Source organism: Gallinula chloropus (genome assembly GCF_964237585.1).
Source record: "Gallinula chloropus genome assembly, chromosome: 1".
In the NCBI taxonomy this organism is placed as follows: domain Eukaryota; kingdom Metazoa; phylum Chordata; class Aves; order Gruiformes; family Rallidae; genus Gallinula; species Gallinula chloropus.
Window position 1 is genome coordinate 82,474,520 of NC_140085.1, and position 25,839 is coordinate 82,500,358.

Genomic DNA, 25,839 nt, shown 5'->3' on the forward strand with positions numbered 1-25,839 from the left:
TTCATGTAGTTTTGTATTTGCACTGAAAGCTGTAGGTCTCCTTGCTTGAGATTTGCATCTTGGCTGGATGGGGGAGACTTTAGAAACCCATAGACCACACCAGTGTTTATACTTGGCAGTGGCAGAGATCATATAAAACAACTCTCCACTGCTTTGAGAAAAGTCTGGTTTCTATTTTATTACCCAAAATAACCACAAGAGTTTTTCACGTTCAACTGGAAATGTCTAAAATGAATGCCAAGTACCATGTTGTGTAGTAAGAGCAGCCAGTGTCTAGCCTTTGGAGCTCCATAGGCAGGAATTTTTTTCTTAATATTTACTACTGTCCTGAAGCCTCTGGTTACCTTATACTGCCTTGATAATGTGTTTTACGCCCCAAAATGAACTGATTTTTTTATGGGCTGCTTATAGTTGTTTCAGTTTACGATTCAGAAATGTATGGGAGCTTTTCTTGAAAGCAGCATGAGTTCCATTCAGTCCTGTTTTTTCCTTTTCTCTACACCATTTCTCAAAGCCTTTCTCTGTTCATATACTGTTGTATCATTTGGCTTGTAAATGGGTGTCCTTGTGGAAAGTGACTTGAGTACTCTAAAAATTCTTGGGGACATGGTTAAGGCATATATAAAAACTGCTTGTAACTCTCCCCATCCCCCCTGCAATGTCTATTTTAATAATTGCTCAAGTGTTTTTTTTTTCTCCTGGAATGCTGATTTTCTCAGTATGCGTTTTGTTTTCAATCCAAGAAATTGTTAGGTAGGATTTGTAGTTTCTAGGATCTTAAACACAGAGAGAAAAGCACATTCAATTTTCTGTTTGTAAAGATCTTTATTAGTACTTCTATTTCTAGGGATTTTTTAATTTTATTTTTTTTTACATAACTGAAAAATACCTGCCTTGCCAATTTGTACTTTTAAAATGAAATACTATAAAAACTTGCCATGTTTTTTCTCAGGACTGCAAGGTATTGCCACGTTTGCGTTGGGACATACATGTTTGTCTTCCTTGATTGATTGCAGGCAATGACAAGAGTGAAGCTGGACTTCTTGGATCAGTTGGCAAAATTTTGGGAACTCCAGGGATCCAATTTAAAAATCCCCGTGGTGGAAAGAAAAATACTGGATCTGTATGGTCTGAGCAAGGTGAGTAAGCAATTGTAGGCCTTGGTCAGACAGGGACCTCGGTTTTCATTCAAGCACAAGAAGAAGCCAAGTGACAGGGAGGGCCTCTTTTAAAGCATTAATCTTGTTAATACAGAGATTAAATGAGAGTACGGGGAGGGAAAAACACAGTGAAAGAAAATTCCTAAACTGAGTGGTTACAGCAGACATGTCAAGCACAGTTAGACCAGCTATCTCTGGTTGAGTTCTGTGCAGCATGTATCGGTTGCCATGTAGAGAGCTGGAACATCCTGATGTAAGCTGGCCACTTGCACTTTAGTCCTCTTTGCAGTTCAGCTCCTGGCCTAGCAATTCTGTAAAGAATTGCTGTAGCAATTGCTCCCTCCTCTCTCCCGGTAGAGATTCTCCACAGGACATGAACATGCCTCTCTGCAAATTTATAATGTCAACTCCTGGAATAATTATTTTACTTTCCAAAACAGGCTAGGCGTAAAGCTGGCTAGAAATTTGTGCTACGGTAGTTCCTTGGTGTGTTGCTTTTCAAAATTTGCACACAAATTAAATCTCTGTTGGAATTTGCTTCTGCACTTGCACAAGATATGGGCTGTTTACAAACTTAGCAGCTAAGGATGGTTCATTAATGAGTAGATTTCTTCTTCAAAGCTGAGGAATTAAGATACAATAGTTCAAGTGCTTCTAGGTTAGGCCATCAGTTTACATTCCTCATAAAGATTTCTTTCTCTTAGGTAAGTAAAAATGGAAACATCTGAATAGATTTTATTTTTAAGGAAAGAAGCCATAGTCTTCTCGAGAGTCAGGAATTTCTGATACAATGTCTTTGAATACTTGGTGGTTTTTTTCTTTTCATGTCTGTGGTGGTTTGCTGGGATATGCAGAATATCATAGTGGTACTGGGAAATATCTGGGTCACTGTTGAGCTGGAACTCTTTAGTTGACTACAGATATGCAGGTCTAAGCTTTAGTTAGTAAGTGGCTTCTCTAGCCATTGATCATGTACAGATAGTTTTAGGAATAATTTTTTATGGACATTTGGAAGATAAGATGGACTTTAGGAATAATTTAATTTAAAATGGCTTTTCTAGTACTTTGCTGTAAATACGAGGAAAAATAATGATCAATAGTACTTTTTTATCTAAGTGTAGCTATCTCTGATTGTAGGTGGAATTAGAATTAACTAAATAATTTGTCATGTAGGTGGAATTAGAATTAACTAAATAATTTGTCACTGTCCCATTAGACTTTTGAATTTACCTTAGCCTTAAAAGTAAACCATAAATTTCACTCCAGTAACAACACGTTTTTGCGTTGAGGTGCCCAGGAGTCTGTGACACATTAAGTGTGAAATTTGATCCTCATATGTAAAGAAACATAATGCGAAGCTACACAGTTGTAGAAATGCTTATTAGCCTTACAGTAATATAAATGAAGTTACAATCCATCTGGGCTTTAAGCTGCTTGGCAATGAAACTGTAAAGGGAACAGAGGCAGTGGTAATGTGGCGGGTGTTTCTGAGGAAGCAACTGGTATGCTGTTAGGATCATTGTTTGGAGGCAAACGGTCTGTAATTTTTCATTCTGTGTGCATATTCGGTTACACCTAAGTGGTGACAGTTTTGCATGTGAATGACAACTCAAACCAGTTGACATCAGGTGTAGAAGCTGGACTGAGCTAATTGGAAGATAAACTCAGGTTTTCCACTCTTTACAGTCGTGTCTTCCATTCAGCATCTTGTGAGAGTTTCTGTAACTCTGAAGTTGTGAGCTCCAGTGCTCCTTTCTACCTGGGATCTGTTAGAATGGGCTTCGTTTCTGGCCAGAGTTGTGTTTTGCATCAGAGTACAAGTCTGGCGAGAGTTAACTTCTCAGTTAGTTCTCATGGTGGGGTTTGTGTTCTTTCCAAGGTGTCATAAATCTTGACTATTGGACTCCTGCTGTCCAGGACAGTATGCAATTTACATTTACTAGGAAAATTGTCACCTTAAGTGTACTAAATAATGACGCTAAGTAAGTGCTTAGTTGTTAGAGTACTAGTCCTTCAGGAAACAAAAACTGAATTCAGGATTTTGTCACTTTTTAATAGAACCTTCTAGCATTTCGGTTGGTTAGTTGATTGTTAGCTTATGCAGTGTGGTGAGAGCTTCTTGAAACCCTTAACTTTTTTATTTATGCATTTCAGATTGTTGCCAACAAAGGAGGCTTTGAAGTAGTCACTAAAGAGAAGAAGTGGTCTAAAGTGGCAAGTCGGCTTGGCTACCTGCCAGGAAAAGGCACAGGGTCGTTACTCAAGTCTCATTACGAACGGATCTTATACCCCTATGAGCTCTTCCAGTCTGGGGTCAGCCTTATGGTGAGACACTTCTCTTTCACAAAACCAAGAGGGAACCCACGCTGCACGGAGTATGCTATTTGTTGCATATGAAACTAGGACATAGGGTCTATGCTTTTAGAAGCTGTAGTTGTGTAAACAAACCTAGAATTAACCTCATACCTACTGGTGATGGAATGGCGCTAGGAGTTGTAATGTGTGACCTTGTGTAGTTATTTTCTGATAGCCATTTCTTTATAAGACTGAGGCCAACCCTGTGGGGAAGGTAAACAGGGCAAAGGATTATGATTAATTGGAAAGATGTCTTTTTCTCTTGATAAAGCTGGCAGCTGAGATTCAATTTCCTTATCTGAAGGGTGTGTGGATTAATTGGCCTCTTGTCCAAATGGCATGTGTAATGCTATGTGATTTTACTTATGCTCTCTCTTAGCAAACAGAATGATTCACAGACCATAAAATGATTAGCACTGCCTGATCAATCACCCTGGTGTTTTGTGCTCTGATCCTCTAGGGCATCCAAAAGCCAAACTTGGACCTTAAGGAAAAAGTGGAGGCTGAAGACCTCAGCTCAGATGCACAAGCTTCCCCAAAGCAGGCTTCAAGAATGAACGCTGTGCTGAAGAGAAGCAGGCGTGTCAAATCCCAGGTACTCCTGTTAATTAGTTCTTACGGACAGAGAATGCTTATTCCTTCGTCCAGTGCCGCAGCATTGGCAGTGGAACAGCCTTTGTCCAGCTGCAGGAGCATGCTCCAGAGCACCACCAGGAAGCAGTTTTTGTTTAAAAATAAAAAAAAAAATCCAGAAAAGGATGTATCTCCGGGGCCTGGTTTGCTTATGGTAGATGCACCATGTGTCTGAAAACTTTTAAAAACTGCTTTTTGTCTATTGAGAAGTGGTGTAGGCTTGAGAACTAGACAGAAAAAAAAGCCATTTGGGAAATGATGTTGAAGCTGCTGCTTGTGCCACAGTTTTTCAGAACTTTTTAAAATGTGCCCTTCAGTTACAGGAACGCAAATATGTGTCAGTAAGTCTTTGTTAATTGTGGAAATTTCAATCAGGACTAATTATCTCAAGCTGGACAGGCTGTTTTTCTTGTTTTAAAACAAGTATATGGGGAGATGCTCAGTGATTGCTGTAACTGTATAGGCTTTACACAGTTCCTCTACTGAAAAGCAGTTTTTCTTCCGGATTAGTGATGTTACACAAACTTCTCTTATTCTACTAGGTGACATTAAAGCCTGTGAGTACCCCCAGTAAATGAGAATTCAAACTGAATTACCACCATTTTAAATGCAAATCATTAGAAGCAGTCTTGAGGGCTTGGAGCCCAGTGGCTCCATGGCTTCTATTGCACTGTTTAAAGCAGGCCTTCACCGTTTGACAGAGGTTTCTGTAGCAGGGGGTGTCCTAAGGGTCTTCACCCTAAGGTAGGTCTGGTTACCTGTTTGCCAGTCAGTGGAACATGGGCAAAAGCTGGATTTACATGCCACGAACTTACTACTTGCTTGATGCCACTTGCAGTGGTTTAGCCTTGACTGGATGCCAGGTGACCACCAAGCCAATCTGTCACTCCTCTACTCGGTAGGACAAGAAAGGGAGAAAAATAAGATGGAAAAAACAACCCCAAAGTTATGGATCAAGATAGAGGAAGTTTAATACAGCAAAAGGCAGTGCGCAGAATCAAGGCAAAAGGTTATTCTCCGCTTCCCATCCGCAGGCTATGTCTGGCCACTTACCAGGAAGCAGGGCTTCAGCACACATAGTGGTTGCTCTAGAAAACAAATGTTTTTTAAAAAAAACACCCCAAAATCCAAACACCAAACTCTAACCCCAAAACCTGAATGTGCATGATTTTCTCTTGTTACATCTCGGCATCTTACTGCTCAGCAGGCATCATGAGGTATGGAATACCATGTTGGTTACTTTGGGTCAGCTATCCTAGCTGTGTGTCCTCCCAGGATCTTGCTCAGCTTACTGCTGAGGTGGGAAGACATATTGGGGAGGCAGCCTTGTTGTGTGCCAGCACTGCCAGTAACAGCCAAATCACTGGTGGGTTACCAACACCTTGCTGCCTACCAATGCACAGTGCAGTGAGGGCTGCTGTGGGGAAAATGAACTTCATCTCAGCCAGACCCAGTGTGCCATTCTTCACCTGCTGTAAACATGGCAGAGTTTTTCCAAATGTCCTTAGCTTGCTTTTTTTTTTTTTTTTTCCAAATGCATCTTTCTTGTCACTGAGATATTTGAGTATCCTTTATAAACTTCCATCTTGTTCTCTGATATCATGATTGATTTAGACTAAATTGTCTTTTTTCATCTGTTTTCTCAACTTAGTGAGGGTGACTTGATGTTATTTATCGTAGCTATATAACAGTGCATCACACAAGCAGTCCCAGGCTGTGATCTTACCAGATCTCTTGAATTGTGTATTGTTAGTGGGCCAGCCAGAAAAACTGAGAATAAATGCTGCAGGAACTGAACCAGTTGTTCATTATGTGGAATTCTGCAGTGGGATAATGCGAGTATGACCTTTTTCTCATACATGGTATGAAAATGTCACTATGTCATTAAGATCCTGGGAGATATTTTCTCCTGCTCGTTTCACTAGACTAGTGGTCTCATTTCTTCTTGCTGGGAAAAATGATTCTGTGGTGATCCTGGCACGGTATAGCAGCTTAATTTCATTTAAAGAGGCTGCATTGCAGAAATGAGAGAGGTGTTTTTTTCTTGGATCATCTGCAGAAAGTAAATACATTTATGCCTTTTATTAGGACTTTAGCCATGCTGTCTTGTAAGTATTGTTATTATTAAAATGGGTGAAATGAGTTCTGAAACACAGGAAGAAACGAACCTACTTGCATGGCTGGGATGTCTTTTGGCTCTGATAAAAGCTACGTATAACTTTTAAGTTGCCTCTGGGACAGACCTTCCAGAAGTTGAGACAGATTTCTCCTCAGTAGCCCCAAACAGTAAAAGTGTAAATACCTGGAGAGTGTGAGAAATTGTTTGGGATTTCACTGTACTTCCTTATTGTAGACAGGACTCTTATTTATTTCAAGTCCTTACATGGAATTGTACCAGAGATTGTCTAGATAGTCTTCAGAGAGCAGGTAGTATGAAAGTAATGTAAAAACCTGCTAAATAAATAGCATTTTGCTCTAGCTAAAACAGCTGAATGTTTTGTGTGTAGTGTACAGAGTAGTCCAGTGCCTGGGTAGGGAGCACGGATGACTACACTGACCTTTGCATCACAGTAGATATCTTCCAGGTGCTAAAAGTACTTTCCAAAAATGATCTGCATAATTTTTACAGGTAACTTATCAAACAATGGGTGATGAGTAAGAAATCATAAAGATAGTAATCAGAAATTACTGAAAGAAACAAAGATCCTTAGCAGTAGAAGGGAGTGGCAGACTTTCAAAAAGAGGGGGTTTTTGGTGTGGTGTTTTCTGGGTTGTTTTTTTTTTTATAAAAATATATTTAGAGAATGAAAAATGAAAGAAAATAGAGAATGAGAATTTGTCTTTGTGAATGAGTTGGGAATCTTTGGGCACTACAGTCAAGTGTCAGTTGAATACATTGTCTCTGAATAGGAACAGGATGGTTTGGAGATGAGAGATTCTGCTCAAAAATAAACTTAATGCTTCATCCTCTTTCCCTTTTCAATGAAGAAAGCTATTGCAGATGAAAACCCGAGAAGGGCAACTGAATTACTAAAGGTTTGAAAAAAAAAAAGACAACAAAAAGTAGAAGGAATTGAGATCAGGAAAAAAGAGTATCCTTAAGGAAAGGCTAAATTAAGTAGAACACTTTTCTCAGGGAAGTGTAGGTGATCTGTTAGGGTATATTTTAACTGGTGAAGGATTTGTGAGGTTATATCATCATGATTTCTGATAGAGAAATGCATCACTGAGGAAAAAAAATGAAGTGTTGTGATTTTAAAGGATACTAACGTCCAATTCTAAGTAGTGTATCTGTTTTCAGAGTTTTTTTTACGAATTTGGTTGAATGCAGAGTAACAGAATTAAGAAGCTGCTTTTTTTTTTTAATTTGAAAGATGTCCTTCCCTGAGAATAATTGGTGAAACAAAAGAACTCTGGGAGATGCTGACAAATGCTGAAAACATGTAAATATTTTGATTTTAGGTTGTAACTATTCTGCTTTTGTGCAGAGGAGAACAATGTAAATGTTTCAAAGTTGGGGAGGGTAGGAAAACAGAAAATGATAGTATGTGAATCCAGTATAACTGGATGATGTTACCAGGAATTGCCCATATACAAGGTCTTTGGGAGCTGTACATTGAGAAAGTAAAAGGAACTAAAACACGTCTGCATCCTTCAAAAAAATTGAGCAGCTGAGAATAGCATCACTGTTTAATGAAGTTTGTCTTGCTTACATGAGAAAAATATAGTGCAAAAATTAAATGGAATTTCGTGGTTTTGGCAATGAAATGCAGAATTTCTGCTTCGGTACCTTCACAGTTTTGAGTTGGGTGTTCTTATGCAGTCTTCCAGTACATTGCAGAAAGATTACTTCTGGGGTTTTGTGAATGCATTGGGTGTTCTCACCTGAAACTGTCAACATACAGTTAACAGTTGACTCCCCCAGGAAATGGGGGAGTAAATCCCACCCACTGTAAGGGCAGAGCAAGTCCGAGACCGCCTCGTGAGGCTGAATGTCTACAAGTCTATGGGGCCGGATGACATGCATCCCAGGGGCCTGAAGGAGCTGCTGATGTGGTTGCCGAGCCGCTCTCCATCATATTTGAAAAGTCGTGGCTCTCAGGAGAGGTCCCTGGGGACTTGAAAAAAGGTCACGTCACTCCCATTTATAAGAAAGGGAGCAAGGAAGACCCAGGGAATTACAGGCCGGGGAGCCTCACCTCTGTGCCTGGGAAGATCATGGAACAGATCCTCCTGGATGACATATTGAAGCACATGAGGGATGAGCAGGTGATCCGGGACAGCCAGCACGGCTTCACCAAGGGAAGGTCATGCCTCACCAACCTGGTGACTTTCTATGATGGAGTGACAGCATCGGTAGATAAAGGGAAGGCAACAATGCCCTCTACCTGGACTTGTGCCCTTCAACACATCCTTATCTCTAAATTGGAGAGATGTGGATTTGATGGGTGGACCATCCAGTGGATAAGAAACTGGTTGACAGAACGTAGACAAAGGGTGGTGGTCAATGGGTCTATGTCCAGGTGGAGGCTGGTGACAAGTGGGGTCCCTCAGGGGTCTGTCTTGGGACTGGTGCTCTTTAACATCTTTATCAATGACATGGATGATGGAATTGAGAGCACCCTCAGCATGTTTGTGGATGACACCAAGCTGAGTGGTGTGGTTGACACAATAGAAGGAAAGGAAGCCATCCTGGGGGATCTTGACAGGCTGGAAAGGTGAGCCCGGGTGAACCTAATGAGGTTCAACACTGTGACATGTAAGGTGTTGCACTTGGGCTGGAAGAATCCCAGACACAGATACAGACTGGGAGAAGAGCTCCTTGAGACTAGCCCTGCTGAGAAGAACTTTGGGATTCTGGTAGATGAGAAACTTAACATGAGCCAGCAGTGTGCTCTTGCAGCTCGCAAGGCCAATGGTGTTCTGGGCTCCATCAGAAGAGGGGTGGCCAGCAGGGACAGGGAGGTGATTGTCCCTCTCTACTCTTCCCTTGTGAGGCCCCATCTGGAGTCCTGTGTCCAGGTCTGGGGCCAGCAATACAAGAAAGATGTAGAGCTGTTGGACAGGGTTCAGAGGAGGCCATGAAGATGATTAGAGGGCTGGAGCACCTCCCTTACGAAGAGAGGCTGGGGGAGCTGGGCTAGTTCAGCCTGGAGAAGATAAGGCTGCGGGGGACCTCATTGCAGCCTTCTTGTACCTCAGGGGAGCATATAAACAGGAGGGGAATCAACTTTTTAAAAGGGTAGACAATGGCAGGACAAGGGGAATGGATTGAAGCTAAAGGAGGGAAGGTTTAGATTAGGTATTAGGGGGAAGCTCTTTACAGAGAGAGTGGTGAGGTGCTGAAACAGGCTGCCCAGAGAGGTGGTGGATTCCCCGTCTCTGGGGTGTTCAAGGCCTGGTTGGATGGTGCCCTGGGCAACCTTGTGCAGATCCAGGCCTGGAGGTTGGTGTCCCCCCTGCCTGTGGCAGGGCGGTTGGAGTGCTATGATCCTTGGAGTCCCTTCCAACCCATGCCATTCTATGATTCTATGGTTCTGTACTGCTGGTGTTCATATGGTTGTATTGAAGTCTGATTTTAAGGAAATGTTTCCATTTCAATAGGCAACCTGTTCTTTCGGAAAATGTAGAGCTTTTTCCACCTGAGCATGGAAGGATTGCATCTACTTAGGCTTACTGGAATCCAAGTAAATCTGGGCGATCGAGTTACGAAAATACATTAAGGCAATGCATTTTTAGACCAAGCTTTAGAACTAAAAAAAGTTGCTACGTGTTAATTATTTATTTTTAATAAATGTGATAGTAAAATTATTGTTCAGGTATTGTTGAGAAAATTATCTTAGGTCACGATGGCAGGAAAGAGAAATTGCGGGGATCATTCATAAGTGTTGCTGAAATTATGGAAAATTGTACTGTGCAGTGTAATGTGGGCTGATTCTGTCAGGTTCTATTAGTTGACAGAATGGATGGACTGTTAATGAATTTCAAATGGGAGCTAGGGGACTATGAAGTCTCCAGGTGGTAGGCATTCCTGTACAACAAAGTCAGCGCTTCCTTATGGCTTGTTTGCAAAAAAAAAAAAAAAGAGGATTTTATGAGGAAAATTTGCCACTTAGCATGCCGTTTCAGAGTGGACTTACAAAGTTGCTAACATATATCTAAAGTCAAAGTAATTTGATAACATAGGATTCATAGATGTTCGAAATGAGAGTATCAGCGATAACCAACTTAGAAAGATGCTGGTTAGCATACTGCATGCGCAGTTCAGTGGGAACAGGGACTCTAAATATCACCAAAAATTCCTGAGAGTAATAATTCCTAGGAAATGATATCTCATCTAACGTATTCCAGAAGCAAGACTTATTCCAGGCGTAGACTGAATAAATTGAAATTATCATATTCTAGCTTTATTGCAAGTGCATTTTAACTTAGTTTGTTTTGTATGTTTGTTTATTGATTAAAACCTGAATGCATGTCATCCCAAGGGAGCTTATTGAATGCACAATGTATCGGGCCATAAATCTGTGGGAAAGAACAGGGAATTCAATTTGCTGAGATCTTTTAAGATGAGTGAATTTCAGGAAGGAGATTGCAAATGATGAGAATTTAGTGGCCTTCTATACCAGCTTAGAAAAGTTCTGTAGAATATAAGGAGACAATGTAAAAAAACCCCAAGATGATTGCATTGCAGAGAAATCAGAATATAGAGGTTCTTTTTGCTCTTAGGTTAATGATAGTGATGTGGGAAAATGAGGTAGGGGAGTAACGGGAAACGGGAAGAAGTTCATTTGAACTGAAAGCTTCAGGAAACAGCACTGACAGGGGCATGGAGTTGTTTCCTGATAGGTGGTCTTGTGTTTTATTCTGAGGTTGTGAGGGTACGGTGAGTAGCTGTGTACTCACAGCGTTTCATCACAAACACAGAAGCAGCCAAACTTGAGGAAGCACAGAGTAGGTTGGGACTCATTAGTGTCATGTGTATGTGTCTACTCAAGGAAGCTGGTAAAAAAATACTGTTGAAGCTGTAGTGTTAACATCCAAGCACTTGACTGAATCATGCTGATTTTTGGAAAACAATGCTTTGGCATTCTTCTAATTTAATTTTTGCTAAATGTTAAACCTAGTTCTTTTATTTACAGTATATGTGACTTTCTGTAGTTGATCTGTAGTTCTAAATAGGAAATAATTTGGAGAGTTGGGACAAAAATGTTTTTATTGCATTTGCATTTGTTAATTGGTTTTAGGAACAGAAGATTGTGTCTTTTCATGCCTATTTCCTTTCTTTTGATGACCTGATGTTGTGAGAAAGTGGAATATTAAAAAAAAAATTACAAAGATACCTGGAGGGGAAATATTGACACTCTGTGCTGATGTGGCTTGTTTTTTATTTTTAGGCAGAGGGAGGAGAAATGAGTAGAAATACTGAACTGAAGAAGCTGCAGATCTTTGGAGCTGGACCCAAGATGATGGGACTGGCATTGGGAGCAAAGGATAAAGAGGGTAATTAAATCTTGGGCTTATCTCTTTGTAATGTAGAGAGGCTGTTACATCTTTATGCGCGTCTCTAGAGACAACATCAAGAAGTAAGAAAATCACTGTTACTGGGAAAAGAAAGCTAAGTAATCTAGGGCTTCATTCATGAGAGATTTACAGGGTGCTTCATGTAACTTGGCATACTTTCAGCTCTTTCTGTATTATATAGTAACAATAACAATTAAGCAGCTGTTGTATGAACTGAGTGACTGGAAGGGAAAACAGAATTAGAGAATACTGAAACCGATCCTGCCAGCTAAGTGCAGAAGTTAGTGTAATTCGCTCTTGTTTTGTGAAGGAGTTGGGATCACCTGTGAGGTTAACCAAAGTAAGTCTTCCTAATCCCTGTTTATTTTACATGAGCCAGGTATTTTTCTTTCTTCAGACCGTTGGGTAGTTTCTGATACAGAAGGTAGGATACCAGGCTGGACATCTATGTTGCTTTTGCAAGTTACGTCTATCTTGATGTGGTATTAATAGCACTTAATTTTGTTGTACTTAAAGATGAGGTGACGCGAAGACGGAAGGGAACCAGATCAGAAGCATTCGGGATGCAGATGAGGCAACGCAAAGGAACTCTTTCTGTCAACTTCGTAAGTTTGATTCCTTGGATTTATTTCTCATAATAAGAAATTAATTGATTTACTAAGATATTTTTTTTAATACACCCCTCCACTCACGCACAAATAGATGAATGTATGGACACTGCAACTGTTAGGGGAAGAATGAACAGTATTTTGAAAAATTAATTGATGCTCTAGGTTTCTGGTTTAATCTTTTGTACAGGAAGATGTTGCAACATGTAGGTACTTGCCGGTCCTGGGTTTGAGGACTTGCTTAGCTACACAATTCTGCTACGTGCCTTCAGTAGCTCACTTTCTGTTTAAGCTCCACTTTATAGAATATATAATGCTATTAGTCTTCCTTAAATGGTATTTGGATGTGCTCCATTACTTCAGGAGTTTGCTTTTTTGCAATTCCAACTTCAATGTATATCTTCTGTTTTGAGTTTCAGCTAGCCATTTGTCCTGGTTTTGGTCAGGATGGAGTTAACTTCTTTTGTAGCAGCGGATGGAATGCTGTGTTTGGGAGTTAAAATGGGAGCAGTGCTGATAACACCCTGATGTTTTTAATTGTGTCAAGCAGTCAAGGACTTTCATATTTCTTCATATTTCCCTATTAATGAGAAAGGAGGAGACGAAGCCAGGACAAGTGACCCAAACTGGCCAAACGGGGCATTCCATGCCAATTATGTCATGCTCAGTATAAAGGGGGGCTGATGGGAGGAGGAGCAAGCGGCTCTGGGACGCGCGGTTCTTGGGGGACGGTCGGGTTCCGGGACTGCTCTGGGTGGCACGGCCTGAGCTGTGTGGTTCAGTGAGAAACTGCATTGTGTATCAACAGCTTCATGTATTTTTTTGCTTTAAAGTCCTGTTAGCATTGTTATATTTTATCTTTCTGCTATTCTAGTAAACTATCCTTATCCCAACTCACGGGTTTTTGGTTTCTTGGTTTTGGGTTATTTTCCCCTTCCTTTTCCCTTCCCTGACCACCCCCCGCCCCACTTCTCCCCCTCCTCCTTTCCTTTAAAGAGTAGGAAGCTGCGTGGATCTCGACCATGACACCGTTACACAAGTCTATACAAGTGAAGCCCCTAAGGGGAAAAATGAAATGATTGGTGCTCTGATGTTTGACTGTGAAAAAGCAGTGTATAGTTCTTAATGTCTTTCATAGCACATGACTTTACTTTTAAAATGTCCTAATGTAGCATGTGTACCCAATCATAAATGAAGATGCATGCTTTTAATGTCTTAAGAGTGGGACTCCTCACTAGTAATTGAGCTGTTCTTTTTTTTTTCTTTGTCTGAAAACACTTGCAAGAGCTTATTTTAAATTTTAACCATAGAAAGTCAAGGCAGATGAAAGTCTCTAGTAATCATATTTTTATATGTGGAAATGCCTCCTGGGGGAAAAAAATGTGGGAGAAGTTGGATATTTAAAAAACACATCATTGTGCTCTGGCAGGGGGGTTGGACCCAATGATCTCTCAAGGTCCCTTCCAACCCCTATGACTCTGATTCTGTGCTGTTGTAGTTAAGTTAGAATTGGCATGCTCTGAATTTTTTATATTGTACTTCTACTGAGTATACGGTGTTCTTAGGCTGTGTGAGTGTTGTGACCATTTTGTTCAAATATGATTTAATTTAAATAAATATTTTCCTTAATAACTGAGTTTTTTTATAGAAAGCTGTATTTGTTTACTCTTTTAATTTACTCCTATTTATAAGAAAAAATGAAAATGCTGTAGCAGCAGAACTGTGCAGTTTTGTAACTGTGATCTTGTGAAATTCTGTGGCTTGGTACCTTTTGGTTCCACATTTGTTTTTTATAAGTGAGTAAGAGATCTTCAAGTCTGTGAAGTGCACAGGTGATACATCAGCCATATATAATTTTTCTTCACAAAATATGTGCTGCAGTGTTTCCACTTCTCCCTCATTTATTGTTTTATGAAATGCTAACTGAAAACTTTTTTTATATGTAAATGCTAACTGTGAAATAAAATGTAGCTTTTTCTTTTTACCTCCCCATCTGATAACACAGTAAGGCTATGGTGATATATATTTTTGTTAAATGGCTGGGAGGCTTGTTTGTGGTTATTGTGTAATCACGGATCTACTTGTAGTGAATAGGTGTTTCAGTGCAGCCCTTGATTTGACAAATCATTGTTTGGGCTGGGAAAAGAGATTACTGAATGCCAAAATAAGAATTTTGAGAGAAGAAGGTATTATCAGTGATAGGTAACTTGTGAATATCACAGAATAGCCTCCTCTTACAAGCGCCCTTTTAATGTATTTTTAAGTTTTGGGAAGACCACCTGGAAATGTCTACTAAGGTAACTTCCCTCCACTTTTATATACTTGCAACAAAAGCAACTAGTTTGGTGTTTTAGACAAACGTAATAGTCAATGAGGTTGAGTGTGTGGATTTTTTTAAAAGGCGGAAATTATATGGCTTTATTAAAACTGCATTATTTTTGAAAACTGTTTCTTAAGAAACCTGACCAATCTTCTTAAGTGTGTTATTGCATAGCTAGGAAGTTGTATACTGAACTAGCCTTGTGTAACCAAGATGGGGTTGACATCAAGTATTTAATGCAACTGCGTGAACCTGGTCAGCTGAAAAGCACATTTTTTTTGGTGACATCTTGATTAAAATACCAGACCCCAAAAGTAACCCCACCATTTCTGGTGCTATTTCAAGGTGTGTGAAGGAAATAGGCCCCTCCTGAGTAGTCCCATGACTGATGGGAACTGTAGCAGAATTTGGAGCAAGTGTTACCCATTAAATTCATGTTGTTGTTAAACTTCTATATGTGAGATATTTTTTAGCTGTGATAAAGTAATAGGCAGTTTCTTCATTTAGATTATGTTACAGATCTATTATTTTAAGTGTTTATATTACAGTTAAGGTCTTTGGACAATACAGGAAGCAACAACAAAAAAATTTGAAACTTGTTGATGCTGTTTTCTCTTTGGTCCCTGAGAATATCTGCCAGTGGGTGGTGTTGAGAGATAATCTTGGGCAGTCATCTGTGAAAACTGTTTGCTGTTGTATTGGGAGTAATACTTGTTTCTTATCATTTGGAGTTTTTATCCTTTATTTTGGAGAAAATGAGAAAATAGTTTGTACTTTTACATATAGTTTCATTCCCTTCCCCTTGGACTTTTAGATTGAAATCTGTAGGTTTGCGGGCTTTGTTACCTCTTACTTTCCACTGGGAAGGTAATTGCTGTACTGTTGCAAGTGGTGGTGTCTGTGCCTCTGAAATAGTTTTGGCGATGTTCCTCAGCCACGTGCTCTTTGTAGGGATTTACTTTGAATTGTTTTCTGTGAGAGGGGCCCAGAGAGAGGGAGAGCATGAAGTTCTAAAAAGTGTAACCCGCTCTTTTTTTTGCCTTAGAATAATGTAAAAGAGATGCTCCTTGGAGTTTCATAGAAAACAGTTGTCGAGCTGAACTGGATAGTTATTTTGCATCACCCCAAGTCCCCCTGCTGCCCACGTGTTCCTTCTTTGGGAAAGTGAAACATGATCATTCATTACTGGTGTTTCTTATGAACTGGAGGAGACTGTTGATGTTTGTTCGCATTTCAGACTGTAGGATTACATCCTTTGTTTAAGGAATGCAGGTTGGATACAGAAACTTTTTGTTACATCTCCTTTTTTTTTTCTCTTTTTTTTTTTTTTCTTTCTCTCCACAGGTTGATCTTTATGTTTGCTTATTCTGTGGCAGAGGAAATAATGAGGACAAACTGCTACTGTGTGATGGATGTGATGACAGCTATCACACTTTTTGCTTGATTCCTCCTTTACCTGATGTACCCAAAGGTGACTGGAGGTGTCCAAAGTGCGTTGCCGAGGTACAGTTCAAGAGCTACTCAAGCTTTTTATATGTACTTATATTCCTGGAAAGATCAGAAGAGCAGCAGTTCAACTCAGTCCGGTTCCATGTGGGTGGAAGCCAGGGTTTTGTTTGGAATATTGTCAGGATGAGCTGTGGATCTCTAGATATTATTGATTTGATGAGCTGTGAGGAGAGAGAAATGTTCCTTCTAGGGCTTGGGCACAACCTTTGTTTATTGTCCAGCTGTGTGACAGCTAAAACTTTGGTCTTTGTACGCCAAGAACTGAAACTCAATTCGGTAAGCTGGTAGTGGGAAATTAGGGTGAGAAGTAGAGTAGTGCTAGGTGTTTCAGAGCAACAGTGAGACGTTTTGTAAACTGTGAAGTAACTAAAGTATGTGATTTATGCATATTGAGAAGTCATTATGGCATTGTTCAGAATAGCTTGTATCAGAAAGTGAAAGAACTGATTCAAAAATTGGTAGGTGTTTTTTAGTCTAAACCAAATCTAAAAGGGAACTGTTGAGGCTCTGAAAGTGGAAGCCGGTTGAATTTCATTGTTTGAAAAAGAAGAGCTACCACATTGCAAGAGATGACTGATCAACAGCTTAAAGGCAGCAAACGTGATTTGGCTGGCTTGGTATTTGTCTTAAGAAAACTAATTTCAAAAGCTCAGGAAGTTGGTAGATGTAGGTTTCAGAGGAAGAAAGCTTACTGTTTCTAAATCTAATTTTGTGACTGGCTTTAACTTTTTAAACTCTGTTAAGGGGTAGTTGTGTGCACACACATGTATATACCCATATCCCCCCCACGCCCTTCCTGCTGTGGGCTTCTGCTCTTTTCTTTATGGTGGTGTATGAGTAGTTATGCAGTCACGAAATGAGGTGGATCAGCTCGTGGCTTTCTAACCTTTCACCAAGAGAGATTCTTGTCAGATGAACTGAGGCAAAAGCTGTTGTGAGAGGTGGAAATTTATAGTTACAGTCAAGGGGAGAGATGTAACTAACCCTTTGGGCTGCTGCTCACAGAGTGGATTAAGCTACTTGTTTATTGTTCCCTTGAGAGAAGAATAAAGGAGTATGAGCAAACTATAGCAATCCAATGTGGAGGTAATTTAGCTAATATAATAGTGACTACAGTGGTTGAACGATAGGGCAACTCTCAAGAAATTTCAGTACTACTACTAGTAAAACCAGGGATATGTTATTCCCAAGGGAAAAATGTACTTGTAGGGGAAAAAATAAGCATGTCGGGACCCAGTTGAGAATGTTAAGGTGCCAAATTTAAGTCATTACTAGCAAATAAAAGTCCTTGAAAAATACTGGAAATACATAGAAAGTAAGAGGAAAAAGGGAGAAAGCATAGGTATGTGATGTAATGGAGAACAAACAAAAGCAGAAAGATGTTTGAAATGCTCAGTAGTGCTTTTTGCCTCTGTTTTTACTTCAAATGTTAATTGTGCGCAGATGCTTAATATAATGTTAACAGCAGGGTGCCAGAACAGAAGCTAGGAAGAACAGGGTAAGGAGATACATATATATTCAGGTCAACATTGACAGTGTTTATGGATGTTGTAGATTCTCTGTTGCAGGCTCCATTTAAGAACTACTTAGGTAAATGTTGGGCATAGTCAAAGGATAGTTCCTCATGAAGAAAAAGAAACTACTGATCTCCTGAATTCTTTTCTGGTCCTGTTTCTTAATGGCCATCAGATAATTATGTCATTATGTTGGATACACGGGCTGAAAAAGACACTGTAGAAATGGGTGGGGAGGGTGTCTGAAGTGTGAACTAGTATTTTTGCACTCTTGGGATCAGTGGGGATAGAACAGTGGAAGACTTGAAGGTTTTCTGCCAGATGGACCATGTCTGGTTAACTGTGTTGCGTTGCTTTTAGTTCCTTCTTCCTCTTCTGTATACTTTGGTGGTGACAAATGGTTGATGATTTGCTGACTTGATAAGACTGAAGCACTTGCAGGGTTTGTTCCTGTGCAGTTATTCTGCAGGTGCTTGAATCCAGCGTGTGGAAGAAATGCCTGAAGGCCATCTAACCTCCTTGTGCACTGTCTCGCTCGGTGTTTGGCACAAGTAGATGATGAAATTTAGTGTTGGACAGGAAAGCAGAAGTATGTAGCGCTGGGGTTTACCGTGTTAGATTAGCTTCTGTACAATAAATTCTGTTCTGTTTCCGTTGTGGTAGGACTTCCTCAGCTGAGACAAGCATTCAAACCCCATAGCTAACTGTGTTTGGTAAGGACTCCGATGGACACTTAGGGCTTTTTGCTAAAAATGTAACTGTGTCATTATCTGCTGCAGGGCACAACATTTTTTATATTCTGTCTCCTAGGAATGCAACAAACCCCGTGAGGCCTTTGGATTTGAACAAGCTGTCAGGGAATATACTCTCCAGAGCTTTGGTGAAATGGCTGATAACTTCAAGTCTGATTATTTCAACATGCCGGTCCATGTGAGTTTCAACTTCTGCTGTGATTCCTTGCAGGGGAAGAGTTTTCAGCTGATCCTGAATTTTTGCTGAGGCATCTTAGCTTTGTTTAAAGAGGCACCGTAAGCTTCTAATGTGTAAACAAGTGATCTAGCTTTCTGATATCCGATCTCATTTTGACTTTATTTCACCATTTTCCTGCAACGGATAGATGGCTTTATTGCTTGTTAGGGTATACCTTACTGGCCATACTCTAGGTTAAAGTTCTTGCCCTTTATGATCAATTGAACCAAGTAACTTGTTCTTGCTTGGCAAAGGAATCTTTCTCCTGCCCTTCCCGTGGCTTTTGTTTTGGTTCATTTTGTTCAGAGGATAAATCGTTTTCCTCCCTTTTACAGTCTACAGTCTTTTCTTGTAGACAAATCAACAGAGTGAGTCTGTCTGATAATCAGGGTGGGTTGTTTTGGGTTTTTTTTTTTTTTTTTTTGTTCTGTATCTCAGCAGCACTGTTAAAACTGGTATTTCTGCTTTGGCACACTTGGACGATTCCATTATCCTGTAGACTGCATGCAGCACCAAACTCCTTCTCTCAGGATTCTTTGGTAATTTATGGGCATTCTTGCCAAAGCTTCTACCTTTTAAGGACTCGGATTTATTATACAACTTTGGGACATGGACCAAAGCAAGGAATGAAGCTTATTTGTAAAATAAGCTTCATAAATAAATGCATGTAAGTATGAATATGAAGACTACACTTTTGAGCACCACTCTTTGAATTTCCCTACTCAAAAGTTTTGGTTATTATCCTCTGAAATAGCTTGGACTTTGCATGCTGCTTAGTTTCTTATGGCTGTGTCCTGTCCTTTGTAGCTATGCTTCTGGCAACCTCTTCTTTTTAGTTTGTTCCATCCCTTATGGTATGGCATCGTATTTCTGTTACAGCCACTGCTAAGGAATACAGACCAAACTGTATGGCTTTGAAGAGGTAAAACAGAGGGAGTGGCTTTGGTGTTTGAACATTCGGGGGGGTTTAGTAGTGATCTATTGCTTGAATCAGAATTTTTGTGTTGGGTCTTACACCCTAACATCTTTCCTGCTTTCAGATGGTTCCCACTGAGCTTGTAGAAAAAGAATTCTGGCGATTGGTGAGCAGCATAGAAGAAGATGTCATTGTGGAATACGGAGCTGATATCTCTTCCAAAGACTTTGGAAGTGGCTTCCCAGTGAAGGATGGCCGACGAAAGCTGATGCCAGAGGAGGAGGTGAGGAACAGGGCATGCAGACTGGCTCCATTCTGTACACTGCATAAGGTTTTACATTAAGAATGTAGGCCAAAAACCAGCGTGCATTTTTTTTAATGAAGAAATCGCTTAAGGCTTTTGTATACACTTCCTCATTTTGAGCAGGGTATTAATCTGGTATTTTAGGTTCTTTTACAGATCTGGTTGCTGATAGCTAAGGTGCTCTTTGTGATTTAAGTGTCACCTGGTTTGTATCACTTAATTGTAGCAGGCAAAGATGTGTAAGTTGTTACAGTATGTCAGAATATGGGGAGATTGATATTTTTTTTTCTTTATTTATTGTTCTGAACCTTTTTGTTACAGTGTTAGCTACAGAAACATGATTCTAACCTCCTTAGGAGGTTCCAAGTAGGTAAAATAAACGCATTTGATCTAACTGGTTTCTGATTGTTCATACTGTAAGAATGAAAAGATGTAGATAAAGCATCTTGTTACAGCAAGTTTTATAAAGAGCATATGCTTACCTGTTTTCCCTCATACTAAACTGTGTCTGATGTTTTCTCACTGCTTCTGTGTTTAAATTCAGAGGTGTGGTTTAGTGATTACAAAGCCTAAAATCAATTTATCTGCTCACTGGAAGAGGTAATCCTGCCCACTATTGTCTTCCTCCCATACCTGCACCTTCCTACCTGTACCTTTGTTGGCTAAGCAGTAATTGAGTAGCTGCTTGGTGAGTCAGAACTCCCTGGTTATCTGTTTGCATGAAGTAGTAATTAAAATAATAATTCTAGCCATATCACTTAAATCTGACTCACTGTGTTGTCTTTATTTTGTCAGAACAAAGGAAACAGCAGGAACGTGTGTCTGAGCTGAGGCTGTGACCAGTCTTTTCAGCAACTATGGGATGTGCCTAAAATGACTGTAAATCTGTGCTAACAGCTTATTTTAAGGTGGAAACTAGATTAATGCACAGTAGTGAGCTTTTGAAGCAGTCTCTTCTGATTTTTCTTTTTTTTTTTTTTGTACAAAACACTTGTATTTGAAATTAATGGTGGGATAGCTTAACTGGTGATGCTCTCCTCTCAGAAATGAGTGTAGGAATTTCTTTTGAGACAACTTTCTGAAGTAATACGTAAAGATCAAGATAAACTGCAGTGCAGCAAAGCAGATGTTAAGGCAGAAATAATGCAAGTTTCACTGCGTTGTTTACAATTTTAAGTAATCCTATGTTATTGAAGACCTCTATCTTTTGTTGTTCTACTAGTGCTGCTTGTACTTTACTCCACCAGAAAATCGTGAAACCTATAAACTTGGGTGAAAAAAATGAAAATCTAAGTATATGAACCTTGATGTACAGGAGATGGTCTGTGTATACTAAGGTACTAGGACTAGCTTTAAATCTTAGTCAGATTAATAGCTGACTAAGGTATTCAAGGAATTAATTTCTAATTTTGATGCTTCATTGATGCAGAATATTGCCCACTATCAGCCATAGAAGTAGGCTGATTTCATTCTTTGTACTTTTTTTCTGGTGTTGATGTCCTTATATTCTTCTGCTTTATTGAGAATTTTCTCCTATTTTTGCAGGATTATGCGCTTTCTGGTTGGAACTTGAATAACATGCCAATTCTAGAGCAGTCAGTCCTTGCTCACATCAACGCAGATATCTCTGGCATGAAGGTACCGTGGCTGTACGTGGGCATGTGCTTCTCCTCGTTCTGCTGGCATATTGAAGATCACTGGAGCTATTCCATCAACTACCTGCACTGGTATGAGCTTTGTGCATGTACCTTACGCTGCCCAGTTGGCTGTCAGCAAATTTGTAGTTCTGCTTGGAAACGCTGGCGATATTTTTAACCAAAAAGCTGACTGTGATGAGCTGCCCATATTGGTACCTGAGGCTGGGTAAAAGCAAGTTTTAAGAACTTCAGTGGTTTTCATTAACCGATTAAATACTCTGGTGCTGCCAAAAATCCAGTGTCCCTATAAAATCATGCTTTACAGGCTCACATCTTTTCTCAGAGAGTGCTTGGTTTTGAATTTAGTTCACTGGTTCCCTGCTCGTGATTTCAAGTTGGTATGCCTCCCCCTGCCCGTGCTGCACATCGAGGCAGCCTCGTGGCTCACACAGGCATCACAGCTGACTGTGTACACGGATCTGCTGAACACAGAAAGAGAATAGAAGTTTGAAAATCATTCTGACTTTGAGAACAGCCTTACAAGTATTCAGTAGTGATACTGGTTCCAGTATTCAGCTTTTGTGTTTGAAAAGCAGAATCGTGATTAACTACTTGTATTGCAGTCTTCTCAGTTCATTAGGCTCAGTCACAGTGGATGGAGCAGGGGGGAAGGAGGGGAAAGCTGTGGGAAGCACCTCATCAGAGTAGAAAGTTTGTCGTACCTTTGGTAAGGATGAGTTGACATTCTTTAGACTGACTGCACGCTTCTGGAGAAGCATCTTTTTGCTAGTAGGAACTGACCTGCAGGCTCAGGAGGGGGATAAATTTTGAACTCGGTTGCTGTCTCGGCGTGTTGTTAACTAGGTCAGCCTGGGAGGGCTTTGTGTCAGGCGGCCGGCTGGCGCAGCACAGGGACAGAGGAGCCGTTCCGTGCCGGCGTTGCCGCCCGCGCTCCACCAGCAGGTGTCAGCGAAGCCCGTAGCAAGTGCCTGTGGGAACCGCTGTGCCTGCCTGGCTTGGGGTGCTTGGCGCCCAGGCTACCGATGTGGTTAAATAGTGCTGCGTAAACAGATCCTGATACTTCGGCAGACTGCTGCTTGTACGGCTGAAGAAAACTGATAAACCTCAGCACTATAGGTACTGGGTCATTCCAGTGTATTTTGGTTAAGACAGGACCAGGAGGACTGGAATAATACGTTCTCAAGTAACTCTATGTTTAGCTTTGGTCTTGTTAACCTCTTTCTTCCCCCATGCTTAACTAGTTCATGTTATTAGGCTTTTGTATTTTAGCGGTCAGTGGACCAGTGGTTTTCATTAACTGGCTATGTCTATTAGAAGGATTGCTTATATTCATTGCACTGTTTGGTGTTTTATTCTTTCCACTTCTGCTTAGCTGGTATACTATCCCTTGGTTTCAGAAACAGGACTGCTCTCAGCCTGAGTGGAGAAGTACCATGATTCTCTTAAACATTAGCCATGATGGCCAAGGATTTTTGTAAACTTAATTTTCTAAAGGAAAACGATCCTCCGTTTTTCTCCTCTAGTGTGTGGTAAATTACAATTATCTTCCACATTAGGCTTGTCATGGTAAATCTGTTGTTAGGTGTGTTGAGAATTGTGTTGTACTGTAGTTTTTTTTTCAGGTTTGAATGGTGCAGCTTGAAGATGATTGGTAATGAAATATGTTTTCAGGTGTCTGTATGCAAAACATTTGGGTGTGTGTGGACAGTGGTGCTAGATTTTAGGCATACCTGGCAGTTGGGTGGCACCATTACTTCAAGTAATGTGTTTGTTTATTGCTGTGTTTGTGTTTTGTTAGGGGAGAGCCGAAGACTTGGTATGGTGTGCCATCTCATGCAGCAGAGCAGCTAGAGGATGTGATGAAGGAACTGGCTCCTGAGCTGTTTGAATCTCAGCCTGATCTCCTGCATCAGCTGGTCACTATTATGAACCCCAATGTGTTGATGGAACACGGCGTACCAGTGAGTAGTACATGTGCATTTTTTACATAACTACTCCTATACGCTCCCTCTTAGACATTCTCTGCCAGATTTGTGTAACAATGGTTTGGCATAACTGGAGAATTTTTATAGTGGATGTTTTTGTATTCTATTCATTAGTTTGGGGATTTTTTAAAAAATCTATTTTTCTAGAGTCTTCTTTAGGCTTACCATGAAATGCAAGTTATTTTATATCAGAAGCGTGCCAAACTTCTTACATAAAAGAACGCACAGAACAAGTTTATGTTATGTCACAAAGCTTACCCTGCCATAGCACTAAGTTTGTGTGTGACATGCTTTTAATATCTTTTGACAATAAAATACTTGTCTCATGTTCAGTAGAAATCTCAGCATTACATAATGCTTTCTTGACCAAACAAAATTGACTGCAGATGTTTAAGTGGCAGTCACAATCATTTGCTTTTGTCTTGGGATAAATTGCTTCCCTGGCAAATACCCCAACAAAGTAAACCATAAACTCTTTCCAGAAGCTTTTGCACTTTGTGGTACGATGGATTAAATGATGATAGAGAAATATCCCTTCTGGGACTCATAAAGAGAATTTTCAACTGTTGCCTTATATATTCAGCTTTTTTGAGTAAGGCTATAAATTGAAGATTCTCTTTAAGGCAGAACCAATCCTTAGACACTTTGGAGTAGCTACATTGTGTGTGGTGTCCTATGGGTAAATAAAATGATGTTCAAACATTTTGTAATTATGTGTCTTAAATTAAACTTGCAACAGAGTTTATATTTTTTCTTTATCCTCCCTTGCACTAGGTGTACAGGACCAATCAGTGTGCTGGCGAGTTTGTTGTGACCTTTCCTCGTGCTTATCACTCTGGATTTAACCAGGGATATAACTTTGCTGAAGCTGTGAACTTCTGCACTGCTGACTGGGTCTGTTCTTTTGTATATGTTATGGCTATGTCTCTGCTAGGTCACCTTTGCAAGGAGAGTGTTCGTACCTTTCCTATCTGAAGAGTAGTCTTTTATGTTACATGGGGTGTTTTATGTTTATATCTCCTAGTACAAGAATTGAAGACTGATGTGAGTTTTCATTATGGAAAATCATTGTGATGAGCACATAATTTTAAGCAGTTTTGAACTGAAACTCTGTCTTGTAGTCTTCCTTTTTAAATATTGATCTAATAGTCCACATCTCATGGTGTCCTTAGTATTTTTTGATGCTGCTTTTGGAATTTGATACAGATTAATGTACCGTCTTGAGCAGCTGTTGTGAGTTGAATGTTGGAAATAGGCATGTAAGAGTCTTTGCTTTTCTTTTGTGACAGCTCATTGCACCTTTAAATCTTATTGGTGCTTGTAAGTATAGCCAGGCCACACCAGAGCATAGTTTATGTGGATTCTTCAGTCATTTGTCAAAATTGTGTCCTATCACTATCCATGGTTTACAGTTGGAAGTTATGCTATCATCTGTAGTAACTTCTCTGTTACACTCAAATAGGAATTTTAGCCCTTAATCAGAGAATTTTCTCTGATTATTTCTCAGAGGAGCTCTTTGCAGGATTGACAGTGAGTGTGGTTTGTTTTTCTCCTGTGTTCATGATACAACCTTTGTATCACCTCTGAAAAACTGCTAAACTCACACCAGTCATGTGAAATGTCCTTCGCATATGCAAAATGTAACCGGAAATCTGTGTAGCAAATTCATCTAGTGTTTTGGTTTGTGGGGTTTTTTTTTATTTATGAGGGTTTTTACTTTAAAAGGCACAAAATTATACCAATCTTGGTTAACTAGGCATCTTGTGTTAAACGTCCATGTCCAAACATACTAATATCCAGAGGACAATGCATTCACGTTAGCATAGACCAGATGACTTCTTCTTTGTGCAAGTTTTTCCACTGGAAGTAAATTAAAGAGCTTAGGGCAACTCTTAAAATTGTGTCTGACAGTTAGGCACGGAAGGTTATGACAGATGCCCCTTTTAATATGGATATCTTCTTCGTGTCATTTAAGTTTATAACTGGCACTGTCCCATAGGATACAACTATCTTAGTCTTGTTCCAGGTTTCGTCAAAGGAAAGCAAGGGGGAAGCTAAGAAATAATCTTAAAATGTCTTTTCCCAAAATAATAGCTGGCTGTTGTTTTTTTTGTAGCTTCCCATTGGACGTCAGTGTGTGAGTCATTACCGAAGGCTGGGACGTCACTGTGTTTTCTCCCATGAAGAGCTGATCTTCAAGATGGCGGCAGATCCAGAGTGCTTGGACGTTGGGCTGGCGGCCATGGTCTGCAAGGAGATGACTCTAATGATAGAGGAAGAGACACGGCTAAGGGAGTCTGTCGTACAGATGGTAATAAAAGACAACTCATACTTTGCTTGAAAAAGAACTTTTGCTTCCCCCTCTCCCCCGCCTGGTTTAGAGTTTT

General features: G+C 40.1%; 1 protein-coding gene across 1 annotated transcript in view; it reads left to right on the forward strand.

Annotated features, from left to right (window-relative positions):
- KDM5A (lysine demethylase 5A) overlaps positions 1–25,839 on the forward strand; it is a gene marked incomplete at its 5' end in the record, with an annotated part of 52,218 nt that overhangs the window by 2,180 nt on the left and 24,199 nt on the right. Inside the window, 12 exons of the mRNA XM_084259991.1 lie at positions 1,017–1,139; positions 3,315–3,485; positions 3,976–4,110; positions 11,543–11,648; positions 12,186–12,274; positions 15,942–16,100; positions 18,431–18,550; positions 19,630–19,788; positions 21,355–21,536; positions 23,266–23,428; positions 24,227–24,346; positions 25,569–25,763. Coding sequence (XP_084116117.1) covers positions 1,017–1,139; positions 3,315–3,485; positions 3,976–4,110; positions 11,543–11,648; positions 12,186–12,274; positions 15,942–16,100; positions 18,431–18,550; positions 19,630–19,788; positions 21,355–21,536; positions 23,266–23,428; positions 24,227–24,346; positions 25,569–25,763 — 1,722 coding nt within the window. The remainder of the gene's footprint in view (positions 1–1,016; positions 1,140–3,314; positions 3,486–3,975; positions 4,111–11,542; positions 11,649–12,185; positions 12,275–15,941; positions 16,101–18,430; positions 18,551–19,629; positions 19,789–21,354; positions 21,537–23,265; positions 23,429–24,226; positions 24,347–25,568; positions 25,764–25,839) is intronic.